Source organism: Melanaphis sacchari, unplaced genomic scaffold, assembly GCF_002803265.2.
Source record: "Melanaphis sacchari strain LSU unplaced genomic scaffold, SCAv2.0 Contig22_pilon_pilon, whole genome shotgun sequence".
NCBI lineage: Eukaryota > Metazoa > Arthropoda > Insecta > Hemiptera > Aphididae > Melanaphis > Melanaphis sacchari.
This window is the reverse complement of record NW_020271107.1, coordinates 272,316-293,722: the sequence shown is the minus strand read 5'-3', so window position 1 is coordinate 293,722 and position 21,407 is coordinate 272,316. Positions and strand designations below refer to the sequence as shown.

At 30.3% G+C, this 21,407-nt stretch overlaps 1 protein-coding gene across 2 annotated transcripts in view; it reads right to left on the bottom strand.

The window, feature by feature from the left end:
• The window catches only part of LOC112594311 (PR domain zinc finger protein 16-like), a 108,055-nt gene that overhangs the window by 30,091 nt on the left and 56,557 nt on the right, over positions 1–21,407 (bottom strand). The window contains exon 1 of one of the 2 annotated variants that reach the window (XM_025339027.1): positions 2,246–2,767. The exons of the other annotated variant lie outside the window; for it this stretch is intronic. Coding sequence (XP_025194812.1) covers positions 2,246–2,255 — 10 coding nt within the window. The 5' untranslated portion in view covers positions 2,256–2,767. Of the gene's footprint in view, positions 1–2,245; positions 2,768–21,407 lie in introns of those variants that run through there. 2 annotated transcript variants of the gene reach the window in all.

Below are 21,407 nucleotides of genomic sequence, written 5' to 3'. Positions count from 1 at the left end.
TAAAATATAATATCATTGATTTATAGTTAACTTTTATAAAATCAATGATAATATATAAAAATTATAGACGATAAAATTAATTGTCGAATCGAAAATGCATTATAGCTTATTTTGAATTATCACGAAATGTCACGATATTATAATGTAGTTTTGACGTTTTTAAAGCGCGCATTTGGACTTTGCTCCCCGTGGCTAATACACAGGGTAATTATTTTTAAAATGTTGATTTTTATACTTTCCTATCGTCTCCCGCATGAATTGGTATTTTCAATATTTTGACGGATCTTTACAGTCCGCGTCCGTTACGCACGAGGGGACCATGTTTGTGGTAGCGTGTATACGTACGTAAAATTGTCTCATGTAAACCTGTTCAGTCTGTAAGAACCGTCGCAATCGTATAAATCGCATGTGCTAGGGGACTATTATATTATTGAGACATACGTATCGAGGTTTCACGGTGTATAGATATTATACTCCCCAAAAATATAAGTAAGCGGTAAAAAAAATTGTCAAGTATTATATATTATATATTTTTTTTTACTACAATATGTATCACGTATTATTCTTCACGCGTTATTTATACGGTCTAACGTAAAATTTGATCCAACTACATATTCAGAAAAGATTTTTCACACAACGAATGTCAATAATATAACATATAAACATAATATTGGGGATTTGCAGGGTTATAATGTAAGGCTGATATTATATACTAGCAGAACTTTTTTCTAAATACGATTTACAGAATAAGTACTATTTTTGAATAATCGTGTTGACTTGAATTATAACATAAAAAAAAAACATAGATAGAGCTCTAAAACATAATCTTTACATTTTAAATAAGCACATGCGGGTATGGATATATGATATCCAATTCAATAAAATTAATTATTTATAGTTTTTTTCTAGATATTTTAAATAATTATTTTTGATTATAAATATATATGATTTTTATTTTTATTTTTATCTCACAACTATGTAAGAATATTATTTTTAAAACTTAATAATTCCTCCCTTCTTTTACTATCTAGTTATTATTATTAAAAAAATGAAACCTATCTATATATTTTATAAATATACTGATGCACTTAATAGTTTTAGACTGTAAATAGTATAATATACTATAATATATTATATTATATGGGATTAGCAGACAACTGTATAAAGATATGAGGACTAATTTATATTTACTTAAATTTCATGTTCTAATAAATCTAAGTATAATGTTACATCGTGTGAAATTATTATTTCAGTGATTATAATATAATATTATATTAAAATTTATTTTAGTGCACCGGAAGTACAGGAATTTGATTATTCTATCTATTACAATAGCCAATAATATAATTACCCCGAACACGGGTCGTCTGCAGCAAATCTATACGGGCAGTACGGATATAAATTGTATCATTTTAGAAATCCTAATTGTCTATTTAGACATTTATCACACAATTCTTCGTACGGAATGACCGTACAAATGTTAAGTTTACACTGATAATTCATATGAAAAAAAACCTAAAATATAATATTAGATTCTATCTACTTGGAGTGCCACTAACAGACCTAGATAATATTATATACGAGCTTTGAATACTCAGGTATGAACAATATTAATAACTAATAACTAATAAGTAATAACCATATTATAAATACGTTTCATATAAATAATAATATAATATAACATAACATATGATATGTTTAATTTTAATACTAAATTTTAAATTTAACATTTAATGATGTTCGCTATTACGTCTATATAATACATTATTATTATATATAGTATTAATTTAACTAATTGAAGAATAACAGTAATTAAATCTATATATAACACTATTAAAATAATCAATGATAAAATCAACAAGTAATAAGCATAATATAAAATAACTAAATCGTTACGAGACGTCGATGATAAATTATTAGATATCATAACAAATCGATATATGTATATTTATATATTAGTGTTTTGTCGAAAATAAAAATAAATATTATTTATATTAATGGCACATGATACAAAAGCCATGTGTAATACTAATAATTTTACATTAAAAATCCATGTAGGTACCTGACTAATAATAGATGCATTGATGTAGTATTCATTATCATTATTATGATGTACTCGTGATAATACATCGTAGTTACATAATATAAAAACATACTTAACGAATATATTATAATATTTTGCATGAGATTTTGCAGAAATATACTGATATTTAGATTAAATATTAATATAAATTATAAGACTCACCTCTACTCATGTCGACGTGGATTGGGTGGGGGGAAGTCGAGTCATACACGAATGCTGGTTCCAAGGGTATGCAGGCGATAAACTTTTGATGTCACTCCAAAACGAAAAAACAAATAACTCACGTCCGATCCGAGGAGATGTGCGTCGGAAAAATCGTATAAGAAATATTCAATTATCGAACTAAATCGAATTATGCGCGGTGTTCAAAACAAGATCGTTTATATGCCTAGTACGTCGTCATGTACATATATGTCGACAAGTAGAATAGATCGACGCGCGAAAAGTGATAAAATAATAATAATAATAATATAATAGTGCAGTGTAAATAAATAAAATTACGATGGGTCGTTAAAAAACATACCGCGGTGTATTCTCGACGATAAAAATAAAAAAATTAAAAACCGATATGATCATGTGTGTATAACAGATCAACCGTCCGTGACGACTACGCGACGACGACGAATGACGATAGCGACGGATGGATGAGCGCAGCGTTCACCAGACCGCACCGAACCGGATCGTCGCGATCGGACTGTTGACTGCCGCGGCGGCCGGGCCACGAGATCGACGATGCCGAAGCTGTCCCGGGGTTTGCGCCGACGATGGTGCGGCGGGGTGGGATAGGTTGGCTGAGGCGGTGAGAGTGCTGAATGCGCACGCACGCGCTTCCTTCGGGGAGCGGGCCGGACGTTCCCGCCGCCGTGCACACACCGTTAGCGAGGCGGCGGCGGCGTACGTGTGCGTGAGTGACTGATGGGCGGAGTCGGTTCCAGAGATCGTGGGCGGGGCCGGCACCCTGCCAGCTGCAATCGGCGATTCCCCACCACCGCGGCGGCGGTCTTCGTCGCCGTTGTCGTCATCGTCGTAGTCGTCGAAGCCGCCACCGCCGCCACCGCTCATCAACGGCGCTCATCGTCGCTCATCGCCGACGCGCGCGGTCATCCGCGGCGGCCGCCCTCATCCCTTCGCACGCCGACTCCGGCCGCTCGACCGTTCCGCCGCGTCGACGGGGATGTCTTCACCGCGCCGGCCGGCCGCGAGTCGGATTTCCTTTTTACGCTTTTAATTAATTTTATATACCACCTTGTTATATATTTAATGCCTTTAATTCCGCAATCTGATATAAATTAATATGTTACTCTATAGGTACTTCCTATACCTATATTATAATATGCCGATGTATACATAAAAATTATAAGATTCTGCACCGTATATTTATATATACTATAATTATAACGAGTATTACCTACTTGTATATATAGGTACTATTCATAAGTATACACCGCTGTGAACGTTTTTTATTTTTATTTTTTGTCTTAGAGTTTTTAATTACTTTGCTTTGTGTTTATTATTGCGGTCGTCGATTTTACTATACATTATTTTCTATATGTATTATATATTATTATACCAACTCAACGGTATAATATATGGGTTATGTGAGAGTTCTTCAGGTGGGTGGTTTTCAGTAGTTTCCTCTTTTTCTTTTTTCAATATTAAAAAAATATTGTATTACATAATATTTCAAATTAATATAATACATTTGATTAATATTATATAATATTAGATACGTTTTCTGCAAATTGGTATAAACGTATAACTATATAGTTGCGTATTAACAATACATCTACACAATTTATAGGTAGGTATGCACTTTAGCACTTACATATATAAAACGTAATGAAGTATCAAACAAGTGGTTTTTCTACAAAAATATAAAAATATTGTGTATGTTATTATGAGTACAAAACAGAAAAATATTATACAAAATATGTACGTGAAACTTCAAAACGAATTCGAAAAAATTTATATCTACATTCTGTTAAAACGCGATATTATAAACCGAGCCTACATGTTATTACATACGCATTCAAAGTTTTTCTGTATAGACTATACCTTTATTATTATCAAAAAACATACTTTGTTGACAACTATGTATAGTGCTGAATAATGTTTGTGTGTGTATATAATAATTGTGTATGTATAAATATGTAGTGTATATATATTGATGATAATTTTTTATGGTTATGAAAACTTTTATAACTGCATATATAAACAATATTATTTCGACTATTATACTTTTTAACCTCATGAAACAATAAGTCAATTTTTAAGTAGTTTATCAAAACATAACATTTAGCCCTCGTTACATAGCACTGCTTTATTATATACACATACCGCTATATGATATATATCAACATTTAATAGCTGTCACGTTTTTTAAATACAATTTAACTATTACCTATACATAAATAATATGAAGTGTAACGTAGGTTATATTTATGATGTAACTATTTACTGTCAAATTTCATACGACCCCAAAATATTAAGATGCGTATAATATTATATACATTTCCATCAATGGGTATTACCTATTATATCTAGGTACCTAAAATGTAACTGTAAACAGTCAAATGTCATTATTGGGTACAATATAATATTATTGTTTATATTATGCGTGTAGGTACTATAAAATATAAGTACCTATAAATAGCCAATAGGTAATTATTTATAGGTACTTAAATTTATGAAATACAATCACTCTCGTTATATACCTACGCGATTCATCAAATTAAAAAATACTATTTTATATAACTGTAAAAATATTTAATATTATATGCTTAGATGTTTTAGATTATTAATATATATATACTATTCAATGTTTTATTTATACAGTGTGTATATAATTATGTATATTTTATAATAAAAGTATACTTATAATAACACTATTTTTACAAGCTCTTTAATATACCTACTGTAATTATATATTATACATTATTTCAGTATATTTAGAAGAAGGCAAATCAAATGGGTCACATGGTTATACATAATATAAACATATAAACTTATTATGTGTATATTTATGAGTATATAACCGGTATTCTACACTTCTATAATATATATATATATGTGTGTATTTATTTATTATACAATATTATATACCTACTATATACTCGTAATGCGGGAGTATAATATAAATATATATATATTTTTTGACATTGCCCTTATATATACTTTATCCCCTCATACAACATCAAAAATGTATAATAAGCTTTAACACTTACATTACATAATTATTATGTATGCAATAGAACATGTCTATATAATACGATGTCATACAAAAATCTTTAGTAGTTGAAAATGCGACTGCTACTGCAGACTGTCTATACCTATTTATAATAAATATTATATTTGCCAACTATAATTTAAGTGGGCTGTCCAAAATAAGCTTAAATTATGTGTATATAAGTATATACCACCAAAAAAATAATAATATAGGTACCTATGGTATAGTGCATAAGAGTATATTAATATACATTATATCTTTTTTTTTTATATACATATATATATATTTATAATATAGCTTGCGAGTTGCGATATTATTAAAGGGAACAAATTCACGCATTTTCCTTTCCCACGACGACAACGTGTCCGGTCAATAATTGAGGGCCACCGTCACTTGCTTTTATAATATATTATGTATTTATATATATATATAAATATATGATCCACTATAGTATACACACACATACAAGAACTAAACGTAATAATATAAATTACAATCGGTCGTTTATTCTCGTGGACCAACACCGCTACCGATGCGTTGTGTATAATATGTACTTATATATATTTTATGTATATGTGTGTGTGTATTAATGTAGAACAACGAAAATCCGTTGGGGCCGGATGTCGGGGCTACCGGAAGTCATTGGCGCAGTAATAACATATATGCACACAAATCGCGCGGACGGTCCCCCGCGCGACTCCTGGGCGGCGATGACATGAAGGCAATTGTTATCTGGGGACCGCCCGGCGCTTTCATACGTCAATCCGATTCCGTCGCCGTCGTCTCCGCGTGGCGTGTGTTTCGGTAATATACTAATAGCACATATACACACATACTTCTTCCATAGAGACAATCGACGACGACTTTTATTTCATTTCGTTTCACCTATACTATATAATACCAGTTTCGCATTTTATTATCCATGTGTAAGCGGGTGTGTGTGGTGTGTGTTGTATGTGTGTAATGTGTGCCAATACATCGCTTTCAGTCCGTTGACACTCCGTGAATGACTCTACCCCTTCGCCCCTTATAAGTTTACTCGTACATATGTATATACATACCAACAAAACGCAAAAAAATACGTTTCACATACATAAACGTCCCATAATTTCATAAATTATATATATATACTATATATATACTATTTACATATAATTATATGCCTATAAAATTATATTTATTGATATTATTTTTAATAATTTCTGTCAACTAAAACTTTTCACTGCACATATCACTTTATGGTTTTTTTTTGTCTCATAAAATATTTTATACGTTCAATATGGAGGTTTACGTCAATTGTCATAATTAATAATATATTCATTTTTTTTTTTTCAAGATTTTTATGTGTTATATTAGGTTTTTTAGTTCATTAAATCCATGCTCTTGAATTTAATAAACATATAATGTCACCGCGGTTATCGACATTAGTTTAAAATTGATCATGATACACATATGAATAATTATCAATATTTACAATAGTATAGTTGCTATAGGTTAGGTATATATATATTTACTACTATATAAGCTACATATCAACAACTTTGTTGTTATACTTCATCAGTAATAGTACTTACCTATATATATATATAATATAGAATACTGTTGCAAACTTGCAGTAAATAATTTGTATATGCTATATTAAATATTTATCAAGTAAACGCGGCGAGTATCTAATACATTCACTATAAGTCTATAAATAATATTATATATATCATAACCATTACATGCAGGGTGGATATCAACAAGTATATAATATGTATAACACTAAGGCGCTTAAGCCTCTTTTCATAATAAGCGTCGTTTTAAGCGCAAGTCACGAAAATCCGTGTGTTATGCATTTACACGAAGTATCACTTATACATGTAATGAGATTTATCGCTAATGCGGCGATGAGTGCCTATACATATATATTTATACGTTTACATAATATATATATTAATCTAAAGTAAGTACCTACAACTAAACCGCTATTTTCATCGTTTCACCACAACAGCAGTTATTTATGGTGGCAAAAAGATGTTTGACGATTTTAATCGATGTAGCTATATAGTGTACGTACAACGTGTATTTTTGTCTTCTATATCTATAAAAGGGAAAAACGAATTGCCAATTAAATTTAAAAAAAAAATAATTAAAAACAATTTTCAGAACTAGCTTTTAAAGGGAACTTAAACATACAAATGAATGCAAAGTTGCAGTGTTCGAATACATACTACATGCGTAAAGTAGATTTTAGTCGAATGATGTAGGTCCAAAAAACTGAAGATTCGTGGCGACGACGGTAGGTAAGTATAGCGTCGGCTGCGAGCGTCGTTTGGTAAATCGCTAGCCGATCGATATTCGCGACCTTTTCGCCACGCCCTGGATAGGTAACCTGCAGCAGCTATACACACACACACACACACACATATATATATATATATGCATACGTTTTGCGTTGCATCGCGGATTTTTAAGTTTTATTCGTAAGAAGTTTTGTAAGTCACATTTAATTTTTCATCCCTCGACGTTTGTCCCCCGCGACGACGTTACATCATACTTCAGAGTTTTTGTCATTACTTATACTATTATTGTTATTGCATTGTTATACATTTTTTTCTGCTCGTCCCCGTGTATACCCGTCGCGAAGTCACAAAGTCGTAAGCCTAGCGTTATATTTACACACACACACACAGGTATATACATATCACATTTTATAAACGTCGTATAACGGACACAACGTTTATATTATATCTGTTACACTGTAGCGGTGACAACAATTGCACTAATCAAAAAGGCATTCACGGAGACGGGCGACGGACGGACAACGAGGACAACGAGGATCGCTATCCGCGTGTGACATGCCTATACCTACGTACACGTATACACGTATAGTGTACATAACATAATATAATATGCGTAAGGTAACACGATACCTGACACGGCACTGTACGTCGTATAAACAACGCGACATCGTCTCGTCGTTGTCGTCGTAGATATACATGTATACCTACACTGTGTTACGTATAGTAGTATATATAGGTACCTTTACAAAAAATAATAATATACACAGAAGTCGCGTCTACTCTATAATAATATGTTCGTTGCGATGATCACACGACGAAAGGGTTATACTACCACTTATATACCTGCAGATATATATATATATATATTTATGTACATATTAAGTTTGTATATACGCTCATACACTACTCGATCCGTATATATATATATATATATATAAAAGAAGCGTGTGTTTTTCTCATGAAGTCATGACGACTTTGTGGGTCCACGACAAGGGTTATTGGTCTATATATATGTATGTATATTTGGTGTGGCGTGTATAACACTGCACCCGTCGCACATATAACGTCAACACAGATAAGTACCGCCGGCCCGCGGTTTATTGTGCTTGTGAAACAGATCGGAAGCGCTCGTATGTTTTATGTCATTGTGCGGAACGCAGCGGAGATCTCTCCAATAACAATAATAATTACTATTGAATTGCACAAGCTGCAAAAAAATAAAATAATAATAATAATAATAATAATAAAAACCGCCGAATAATAGCTGAACGCGACTTCCTCGCGAGCCCTCCCTCCACCCCTTCGACCATTCCCCGCAACGCTAAAATCCCCACCCGTCGAGATGATCAACGTCAAGCGACATAACGGATTTTTAATGGATCGTTTTGAGACACGAAATTGCTGACTTCTGCAGATAATGTTATTAAGCGTATAATATCGCAGACGCGCGCCACGCAAAGATCTAGCAAGAACACTTGTATAAAGTTATATTGTAATGTCGGTTGATGTTTAAATATGATAAATTTATGATTATCACTTAAAATAATATCGATACATTAGTATTACTCGTGTATATATATATATATACACACAAAACGACTATACCAAAACACACGACTATATCTCGTATATATATGTATGTATTGTTATACGTGTGATGGGTGACGCGAAGAAGCGGAAAGTAGGTAGATATAATGTTGTAGTCGCTATATACTTTCGGGGGTGCGGTGGACACGTGCCATTGTGCGGGAAAAGTTTCTATTTTTTCCTCCCGGTGTATATTATATATATAAAACGACTGGCAACGGCGGTTCCGTGAGCGCCACAAGGGACGCGGTATTTTTTTTTCACTCGACTTTTTCTTCTTTTTATTTTTATTTTTATTTTTATTTTTCAATCCGCTCGGAATTGACTTTTGCGATTGAAAAATCTCCCGGTACTTTTATTTATACACAGCGCCTGTATATGTATATATACACATACACCGCCGACCGATAAGGTCAGCGCGGCGGCTTTTGTAAAGAATCACGGGCAATAAATGACCCCTCGTATCGCACAGAAGCTGCAACTAGCATATGTATGTTTTAGATACATGTGGATTTAAAGGATCTTATCTCGAAAAAGGGACGATGATTTTAAAGTCCGGCGTGAACCCGTGTGATTCACTGTTTGCAGAATTTTTTTCTTAACGCAGTTCAAATCCCCTTTTTTCATTTTCAATTGGGTCACGCAGACAATCAATTTCACAAAAGTATTTTAAATTACGTGTCGCTTGACAAATATACTAGTATAGAGAAATCTATTTAAAAAAAGGCTATAGATACTCGAAAATGAACATACGATTAATCAAGAAAACATGAATTTTAATAAAGTATTATGTTTTAAGAACACTATATACATATTTACTTATAGCTATGCATACGACATCTAGTATTCTATACTCAATTATTTATTTCATAACTGTGGCTCAATAACAATTAATATTCCTTAATATACTCATTCAAACTGAAATAGTGCTTCTTGTTTATTTTCATAATAATATTTGCAAATAAATAACTAGAGGTACTATATGTCTATATATTCCTTTTTTCATTAGCCTAATCAAGTTTTTTTTCTTTGTCAACTTTTTTTGTATTATACTGTACTTTTTTCTAAAAATGTCAAACTAATTAAAGTTATTCTTAATTTTATTCTCGATTTAGGTTTTAAAAATTAAAAGTTGATTGGCTTATTTTACATTTTATCATTTATTATTGATTATTTCTTTTCGAATAATGAAATTAAATAATTATGACTAAACTATAAGTAGGTATATCTAACTAATAAAATATAAAAAAATGTATTTTTTAGTTCAGGTCTATATAATAATATTAGTATTATATGTTATTACAGTTTTTCAAAAATATAACTTAAAAAATAAAAATATATTGGTTTTAATCTCGCATAGCTATATGTCAATGCATAACCAACAATATTTTTTAAAAATTTAAAACTTAAACTAATTTTTAACCTAAAAATACATTTAAATATCTATTAATTCAAGAACTAAAAAGAAAAAATTACATATAATCAGTATATTTTTAGAGAGTTTGAGTTCAAACCCAATTAAGATAATATATAGACTATTTGTTGAAAACAATATTATAACTATAGTATTTCAGTATAGGTTCTTTTAGAGTTTGAGACATGATTAATAATTAAATGATTGATACCCCAGCTTTTGTAAGAACCAAAAGATACTGCAGGACTGGGTCTGAAGTTTGCTATTATTATGTATTTATTCTCATACTGAATATAAGTAACATCAATTATATTTTATTAGTAGGAATTAGGTACCTATATCTACGTATATTTTTAATTTTTTTTACATTTAAAAGTACTTATCCGTACACGAATTTATTGTACCAAGAAATAACGTATAACCATCAAAAATATTAATAATAATTTTCATATAATATATTTCGAGCTTGTGAAAGAAATGAACACTAGACATTGAATATTACATAAAACACGAGTCACAGCAACAATATATTGTTTGCAAAAAAAAAAAAAAATTGTAAAATGTTGGTATGCAAAACGGATTTTTATAATATGTATATACGCGTATATTACGACAGCAACGCGGGGACAACCGAAAAGATCTCGAGGGTCTAACCAGGTAAATATATATGACTACGGCGCAATGTAAAGGCGTATATTATATATTATACTCGCAATCGTTTAAAATATAATGAAAATGGGTTTCGCTTTCGTTCGTTATGCCAACTACCTATATGCATATAATACATTTTTAAACTATACCTATATATATTACAATACAACACAATAGAATATGTTCAGGAATCCAACGACCCTGAACCGCTGGGCGAGAAGAGTACGCGACACACACTCGGCCCAGAAAAGTTGTATTTATTCTTTTCGTTCGCGCCCCCGCAAAAAACTGGGTCAACTGCTCATCGGATCCGCGTCTATATTAAATGTAATAGTCAGTTTCCTATATACACACATACCGGGTATCTGGTACTTATTATTGTACATAATTCTCCTGTACATTATGTACACCGGGTATGTTACCGCGGTTACTATATTTTGAACAATACGTACGCATAAACACGCGCGGCTTGCAGAGAAATACGATCTTCTGAGCGGTCCGCCCATGCGCGCGCTCGGCACGCTTCTCTCGCATCAGTCTCTGGCCTCGATAATAGAGATAGGCGGAAGAGCCGAACAATGCGCGGATTGTGCAACGGTACACGTCGACTTCCGATGACCGTTATAATGCACATTCCTTTATATGATTATGTATATCTATATGTATAAATAAACGAAAACGGGATCCCGATGTGATAGGCGGGCTTGAGGACGGTGGCGCGAGCGCGCGCCCGTAAACAATACGCAATGGTTAACAATACAAAAGCGTCGCTGAGGAACGAGCTGCTGCCGAAGAAAACGAGAACGTAATATTATATATATTATATTATTATAACGTACACACATACATCTTAAGACTAGTTTTCACATCCCATTTCCGGCGAAACCACTCAGGCAGCTGCCGCCACCGCCACAGACGACAACAACGGGGCGAAAGGAAAAAAAAATTGTCCGTAAAAAACTCGCGCATATAATATACTCGTATCGTATGTATGTACCTACGAGAAAATATAAGAAAACGCCCATCCGCGTCGACGTCGATGAGCTGTCTTGACGAGCGGCACGGGCACGCGCCTGGCGACGTATTCACGTACGTACTCCTGTATATAATATAATTTATTATTATATGTGTGCGTGTGTTTGTATATACGTCGCTATTATATATACGTGCTATGTACACCTTAAACGCTTGTATATACTATTGTATTGCAGTAATCTATAGACCAAAACGGTCGATCCGCGGTTCTCCCCTGCAAAACGTCGTCACCCGCCGCTCAACTCGTCGTATGATGCATATATCTATAATATACATTTGTGGAGCAGTACATTGTACGTAATATTATATACTTGCGCGCATTTATTACTTTATTATAGGTATGTTATTATTATATTATATTAATATGCAAATGTGTCCGCCGGCTGCGCGTCGGTTTGGCGCGAGGACGCTCCGCGAATTGTGGACTTCCGGAATCCGAGCTGCACGATGGCAGCCGCATTGTCATCGTTTTATATACTTTTTACTATAACATATTGTATTGTTGTTACTCGCGAGATTGTCAAAAATATATTCACTTTATGCAATACTCAACTGCTGTATTCTCTACGAATGTATAAAAATTATAAAACACAAGTATCTTATATCTTTAAAGTAGTGTATAATATACATAGGTATACATATACACACATTACAGCTACAGATAACTTAGTCTAGATTGCGCCAAAAATTATAAATTGATTAAACTTTTGGTTGTATTATTAAATAAATAATATTTCTAAAAGTTAATACATATGAAAAAATCTGTATGTAAATTTATAGTTTACACTTTTCTCCTTTTTAATTAATTAATAATTAAAAATTTTAAAACCAAATTTTAAATTGATATAGAGTTTTGTATAGTATAATAAATTATAATATAGTACACTTTTATGTACCATAAACGTCTATAATTTAATTCTGCACATCATAAACCATATTCATTTAGCATTGTCGTATAAAAATTGTTTTCACCTACTATTTAATGGTATTAATATGAAAAATATTATTTTTGTTTTTTTACACGTTTGTTATAATTATTATGTTATATTTTAGTAATTATTTATTTATTTATCATAATTAATACATTTTATTAAGCCACAGTTGTTAAATTTGTACGTAGATCTTTTAAATCAACATAAATGTCTATCACATCTTTATCAACGAACAAAACTAATAATACCTATATACTTATATAATAATTATGTATGTATCGATAAAAATAATAATAATAAATTCAAAACTAGAATAATCTCTTTATTTTTAATTCTTAAATTTGAAAAATATTCATGCATAGTTTAAATCTCTTGATTTTATTTTATGTGAAACGCACTTCATTAGTCATTTATTTATTAGGAAATGGAAAAAAAAATTGGAGAGTGTTAAATTTTAAAACCTATTGCTTAAAGTATATTATTTTACAACATATTATTCAAGTTTAATATTATAATTTATCATAATCAGTAGTATTATATAAAATCAATAATTATAAACGTATGTTACAATATTATTTTATATAATTAAATAACATAAGTGATCTATATTTAGTATTTACCATATAATTACTACTTATTAATTATTATTATAATTTATAAATATTTGAATATTTAAAAATTTAAATTATTTAACCACTTATACGCACATATTCCATAAAAATTTCTTGAAAGTATTTTATATTTTATATTTTAACTTCTCACTAAAAAATAAAAATATTTTGAAAATCTTACTATGTTTTGACTACCAGTCATAATTATTCCAGCAATAATAGTTAGTATCAATAATAATTAATAACATATCATTATACCCTTTTAACCATATCTACAACTATACATTTTTTATGTCATTGATAACATAAAAATATATAAAATATATAAAATATATATTAGAGTTTATATTAAAAATTACAAAAATTAAATTTACAAAACAGGAAATAGATAAATACATTTTATATGTATATTACTTATAGTGTTAGCTATAATAATTGGCTATCGATATCGTGGGAATTTTCTTAATAATTTCGATATTGATATCTAAACATAATTATCGAAAATATAGCGATATTGGAGTTTAATTAAACATTAAACTGAGTTAACAGTATAAAATAAAATTACATCTACAAAAGTATAAAGTAAAAAAATACTAAATTATTAAGATACGAGGCGATGTGTTTCAAAAGAATAGCTCACCACTACACCAAACAATTTAATCTAAATTCTGTGCCGGTTGTTAACTCGCGATGTGACGTCGTAATTATTTTATTTTGTTATATATTTTATATTTATTATTTATACTAAACAAAATTAGTGAAAATTTTAAATTAGCTCCGTTGTTTGGCGTTAGGAGTAATACATAGCAATATTTTGATTTTAAAGGTAATGAAAAGGTGATTATATTAAATAAAAATCAAGTTTTTTGTAAACAGTGAAAATGTATTTTTTGGTTATATAATATGTATTTTATGCTTTCAATATGCTTTCAATACATTTATAATATAATATATATTCTACACTTTTAACATACTTTCAATAAACTAAATTATATAAAATGTAACTTGTTATTCTGTTGTTATTTAAATCGATATTGATATTGTATCGCGATATCGGAAAAAATACGATATCGATAATTAAAAATACATCGTTGACCAACTCTACTTATAATGTATATAATATATACACATGAAATAATTGTAGTAAATGTTTACTCATTTATATTTTTTTTTTATTTAACATTTTAACATTTAACACATTTAACTCTAACGATTAGAAATATAACTGTATACTTTTTCTCTCCCCTAGTAGGTATCCAGCGTCGTCATATATATTTGGGGATAATCGAATTTCACTTATTATTGTGTTATTACACCAGGTGATTTGAAAGGGAAAACGTCAAACTGCTCTCATCTGATCATATAGACATTTTACTATAATATACGTGAATAACATTTGGATTTGAACACTGAAGATATTTTGAAACGGTAGATATCTTACTTGAATGCAATTCAAATAAAGATTATAATGAAAATATCGTAAATTGTTATTTTAAGGTTAAATTTTTATTATTTATAAATTTTATGCTATTAGTTGTCTTAACTAATTATTAGTAATCTAGGTAAGTATGTATTATAAAAAATTAAATAAATGATAATGAATTGATATTTAGTATACTAAAAATATTTTTGTGAATACTAATTGTTGCATAGATGTAGTAATTAAATTATGTAAAGACTAAAGCAGTACTAGAAGTGTAGAAGGTATAATCATGTAACTTCGACGATTAGAGAAGTTATTTATATAACTTGTGATTAAAAATAGCTACTCGTAAAATAATAAGATTTCAAATGGGAAGCAGTTATATATAAACTTTTTTGAAGTTATTAGAATTTTCATTATGAATGCTTTGTGATTCTGAAACATCATTCCGATGCAATTACATTGCACCACCACAGCTTAAATAATATCATAATTAAAATAATGATCATAAACTGAAATAAACCACATGGAAATGATTATAAACAACATTATTAATTAATATTATATCAAGTACATTTGCAGTAAACGGAATTCGATTTTAACTGTTAGTGTAGTACTATAGTCTATAGTAGGATGTTTAAAGGGTTAATACCTGATGACTGACAGGTTATAGTTTTTACAACAGATTTTTTTTTTTTAAAACGAACAAATTAAATATCCGTAAATGCGTAAATAAACCATGACAAAGTCACACGATATAATGAATAATATTTTATAAGTTATAAGTTATGTAATAGTTACAGTTATAATATGTAATAGCCATGGGCGTAGACCGTTTGGGTGAATCGACCCAAAATATAGTCCGTTTGGGCGAATAACTATATACCGTTTGGGCGAGGGTTTAGTCAACTAAAACTACTGTTTGGGCGAGAATTATTCAATTAAAAATACTGTTTAAGCGGTATAAAAATGTTTATAATATACACTCAACAATTAATTAAACAAAATTATAAAAAATATGAATAATTAATAATAATAAGTCAAAAATCATATAAAATGTAAATATTTGGTCAAAAATCATATAAAGTATAAGGAGTCTACAGCCAAAAATCATATAACGCATAAATAATTAATAATAAGTCAAAGTCATATAAAATATAAGTAATTTACAGTCAAAATCATATAAAATATGAATAATTAATAATAAAATAACTTAGATATTTTAAACCACATATTTAAATAATTGTTTTTTGATTTTAATGTTAAAAATATATATGCTACTGGTACATAATAATTGTAAGTATAGACATGTAATGTATATAGTTGACAAAAAAACTTGGGACAATACGAAAATGTCCCGTCTCCAAAGACATTTTTAGATTTACACAGGAATTGTAAATTGTTACGACACGTTATAATTACAATTGACTTTTGTTGATTTATAAAACAAAATTGCTGATCATTGTATTTAATTGTTGATTGTATATCATATAATTGATCAAATGACTCTTTTTGCGATTTCGGTAATATTGGGTACTGTTGTTTACGACTACGATAAATTGATCGCCTAATTAAATCAATATCAGAATAGTTAAGTTATTCATCCTGAAGTCCTGACTTATCTACTAATAATTCTTTCCTAATAATTTTATTAGGTTTTTCATGTATTTGTTCAGTAACTTTTTTTTTTAGAAGAACTTCGAATTATATCTATAGTTAAAGATCTTTTTGTACTTGGCTCATGATTATGTAAATGTGTTGTCATCTCTAATATATTTTTTAAATGACTATCAATTAAGACACTTACTTTACATTTTTTGTTTGTACAACGAAATCGAATTGTTTCATTTTGAAGAATATTTGATTCCGTGTACTTGAACTGTTCGATAGCTATACATCTTTTACCTTTTTTTCGTAGTTAAAATATGTTCGATTTTTAAATCCATTTTAGATAAATGTAAAAAAATAAAAAAACTTACAACTGACTATTATTGTTAAAATTAATTTTTAAATATTTGTACATGAAAATATTATTCAAGACACTACACATAGCACACTACAGTGTTATTATGTACAACTTGGACTGCGTGTCTGAATCGTATTCTTATTTTCGATAATAGTGATTAATAACGATTAGCAATATTGCAATAATATCATCAGTATCTATCTGTCACCTAGTTTTTACCTAGCACGCAGGTAAAAATAATTTCACTCGCCCAAACGGTACAAATGATAGTCGCCCAAATGGACTATTATTTTTTTGGTAAAAATTATTACCTTCGCCCAAACGACCACCGCCCATAGCTATTAGGTCAAGTTTTTAGGAAGGTACCTGTACTATCTTGGTAACATTTTTTATTTGACTATACTGATATAAAAAAATTATATACGGAACTAAATGTGTTTTCTGTTAAGAAAATATATTTTAAAATAACTGCTATATTTTTAAAAAAGTCATAATTTATTACCATTCGATAATGTATAAAGTCAACAATAAGATACACAATAAATACGTACAATGTTTTCATTAAAAGAACAAAAAAATCATATTTAGTAAACATTTTGAAATCTTTGGTACTGAATTGTATAACAAAAGATCATCTCATATAATTATCCTAATAAATTTATTCAAAATAAATATTTAGCAATAGCTATTGGAGTCTCCTAACGAGTTAATTATATAATAATATTACCGGATTAATTGTAATTACTAATCATTGTAAGCTAATTTTAGTTAAAAAATTTAAATCATCATATTATTATTATGCTCGTTTGTTTATTAAATTTCAACTTTTACTATGTACCTGTTATTTTTATGTAATTATATTAAAGTTCCTACATTATAGATTGACATATCATTATGAATTTTCTAACATTTTGAATGAAACTCGAATACTTCGGTTTTTTTTTCCGAGAAACGGTTTATCGTCAACAACGACGCAATTATTACGGTACCGAGTACTGACTGTATTTTTAGTTTTAATTTATATTAACCTAGAGTCTAGACTAGATTAAAGAGTTGTGCGGAAGTAAAATCGTCTTGCTTTGTTATTGACGGAAAACACTAAATACTAGTCAAATAAATTTTATTTTAGTATCTTTAATTCCATTAAAAAAATAATTATACACGGTGTTCTTATAAGTTATAATTAAATGATTACTATTAGTTATCACGGTATGTACAAATGTATTACATCTAAATAGTGTACGATTTACGTTCAATAAATACAGATTGATCGTTGTAAATATTATGTATGGTGCTAAAATTTAGCGGTAAAATGTCGATAAGAAAAAAAATGTCCAAAGGTACGAGGACATTAAATTATATGTGTACACGTTATATACACATATTATTACATTATACAGTGTACCGATTACCGAATATTATGCGCCTTTAAGATTTCCACAAAGGCGCGTGGCGGTGGTTTGACAGGTGTTTTTAAACAATTTAAACGTACACATACACACACACACACCCGCTTTTTCGTTTACATACCACATTATGTTAAACGCCGCGCCGCGTTGACTAGCCGTTGGAATACCTCTATACATGTAGTATACACATACTAAAGTGTACGACAATAAAGGTCACCACCACGTGAGCGTAGAGCATTTGCAATGCCGCACTACTCCTGTATACGGCTGCAGCACCTAGTCCGCTGTACGTATAGTATTATAATGTACGTATATAATACGCGCCGAACGGGAGGTTCACGACGGCGTCCTCGGTGGAAGCGCGTGCCAGCGGCAAATCTGTCATTTGCAAGCTCTCGCGGGTGGCAAAACTTTGGCCACGGGGAAATTAAAAAGTCAGACGTCAAGCTGCGCGCACCAAAGCGTCTCGTCAGCCTTTTGCTGCACCGCTGCAATGCACCGCCACTCCTCGTCGCCGCGCGCTCGATCAGCAACACCTCCGCGCGGTGTCGGTCTCTCTCCGCGTCTGCTCTGTTCCAACCGACGACGCCCAATTCGTCTTTTTAAACTCACACACGCTATATACCCTCGTATATAAACAGTGCACGCGTATAACGCCTTCACGACGACAGTGCAGTATATAGTGAGCACACTGCACCCACACACCGTCATCGTCGTCTACCGACAAATTAATAATCATATAACGTAAACACACACACACACACACACACATATATATATATATATATATATATATATGTGTGTGTGTGTACATATATTATAATATACATTTTACCGCCATTCTCACGTTCGCCGAACATCAACTTCTAACCCACCCGTTCATCACGGCCGCCGCAGTTCGAAGTGAAGTGTGTTTCGCCATCTATATTACCCTGCAACCCCTGCAACGACCGAACTCTACGCCTTCCACGAAAACATCCCGAACAGCGTCCCGTCCGCAATGATTATGTACATTATTATAATGTTTTACACGTTCTTCGCGTGTGCTCGACGCGTCTATTATATTATATTCCGCGACATAACCTTATACGCATACGCTATACGTTATAAACTTCACATGCATAATATCCCAATACCGCGGCGCAGATGGGGTTTGTCATAATAATATAAAACAATTAATCCCAAAACGGGTTTCGTCCGCTGATTTGTGAGTTACGCGCAACGTGCGAACGTCTACGGCCAAAATTTGTAACCATATATGTAAATATGTGTATTTACAAAAAAAAGTTAATAATGCCAAAGGTAACGCAACGTTAAATGTTTTATACTTCCTGATTTTTAATTCTGAGTTTGGGTAATACAAATAATAAACCATTAAAAATTCCAAAAAATTTTTTTTTCTAATGAACTTAGATACTATTTCTATTGAAAAAGTGTATACATTAGAAATATTAAGATGAATATGACGAGACACTAAATATACACTGATTATTTATGTATTATATTCTAAAATCAAAACTTATTGTCGTTTTATACAACTTTTAACTTATATCGTAAGAGTGGGACGTTTCTGTTATTTCATATAACCTATGCCGATTACCGATACGTTCTAGTACCTATCATACTAGAAATGTTGTACTATAGAACTATTATATACCAAGACTATAATATTAGTCTTAAAAATGTGTTTTTATTTTCATTTCTAAAATATTTTACGATGGCTCAAAAATAATTTTACTGATTATTGAAAAATCGAATTTAATGGCTGTTTTTACGAGTGTTAATAACTCGTTCACGAACAAATGACATGTTTACCCCTTGAGTCATGTTTAAAAGAGGAAAACGATAACTCACTTGAGACCTTATTCAAGGGGTTTGTAGAAAGAAGCCGAATGTGTAATTAAGCGTAAATATGAATTCGTTTTTTTTTTTAATATAATACCTACTGCTTACGCATGATGATAAATGATATTTATCTAATAAAAAAATTAAAATATACCTTGACTATTAAACGAAAATGAAATTAAAAAATAATAATAGTAATAATTTATACAACATTGTAATTGCGCGGAGTTCTCAGTTATACGTTTACCTATAATGGCTATAAGTACATCAATCGTGTTTAAAGTCTAATATTAGTACATTTTCTATCAATATCATAAGAATTATGGAAGCCAAAGAACTGTATTCAGGTTTATTAATAACACAGTCTATGTATTTATAGAATACGTTTGTTGATGAATACCTACTATAAAATGTATAATAGTATAATGGCCTAATTTGACATCGTATTATATTTATATATCTAAACATATCAACGAAATACAAATTGAATAATCATAACATAATATTACATTATTTTACCATTGAGAGGTTTCCGATCAAATGTACGTCATCAAGAGTACTGATTTTGATGCTTTAAAAACAAAGCTTTATCAGATTTAAATGTGATTCATGTAACGTATAATAAATGTACAGCATTTTATTACGATTATTTTTTGTTAATACTTAATTTCATGTTTATTTTTATTTTTAATGTGTTTCTAGAAATTAAATCAATTTTGGTATATAATTTTTTCAAAAAAGCATGCTATTAGATTTTACATATTATTATAATTTTTATAGGTATTATCTTATTTTTGTAATAATTAATTAATTAATCGTTTATAAATTAACAAATCCTACTAATAATAATTAATATTAAAAATAATTCAAATAACCTGTATCGGCTGTATTTATAGCCTTTTTATAAAGTTCAAATATTTTTTTTAATAATTACTTTATT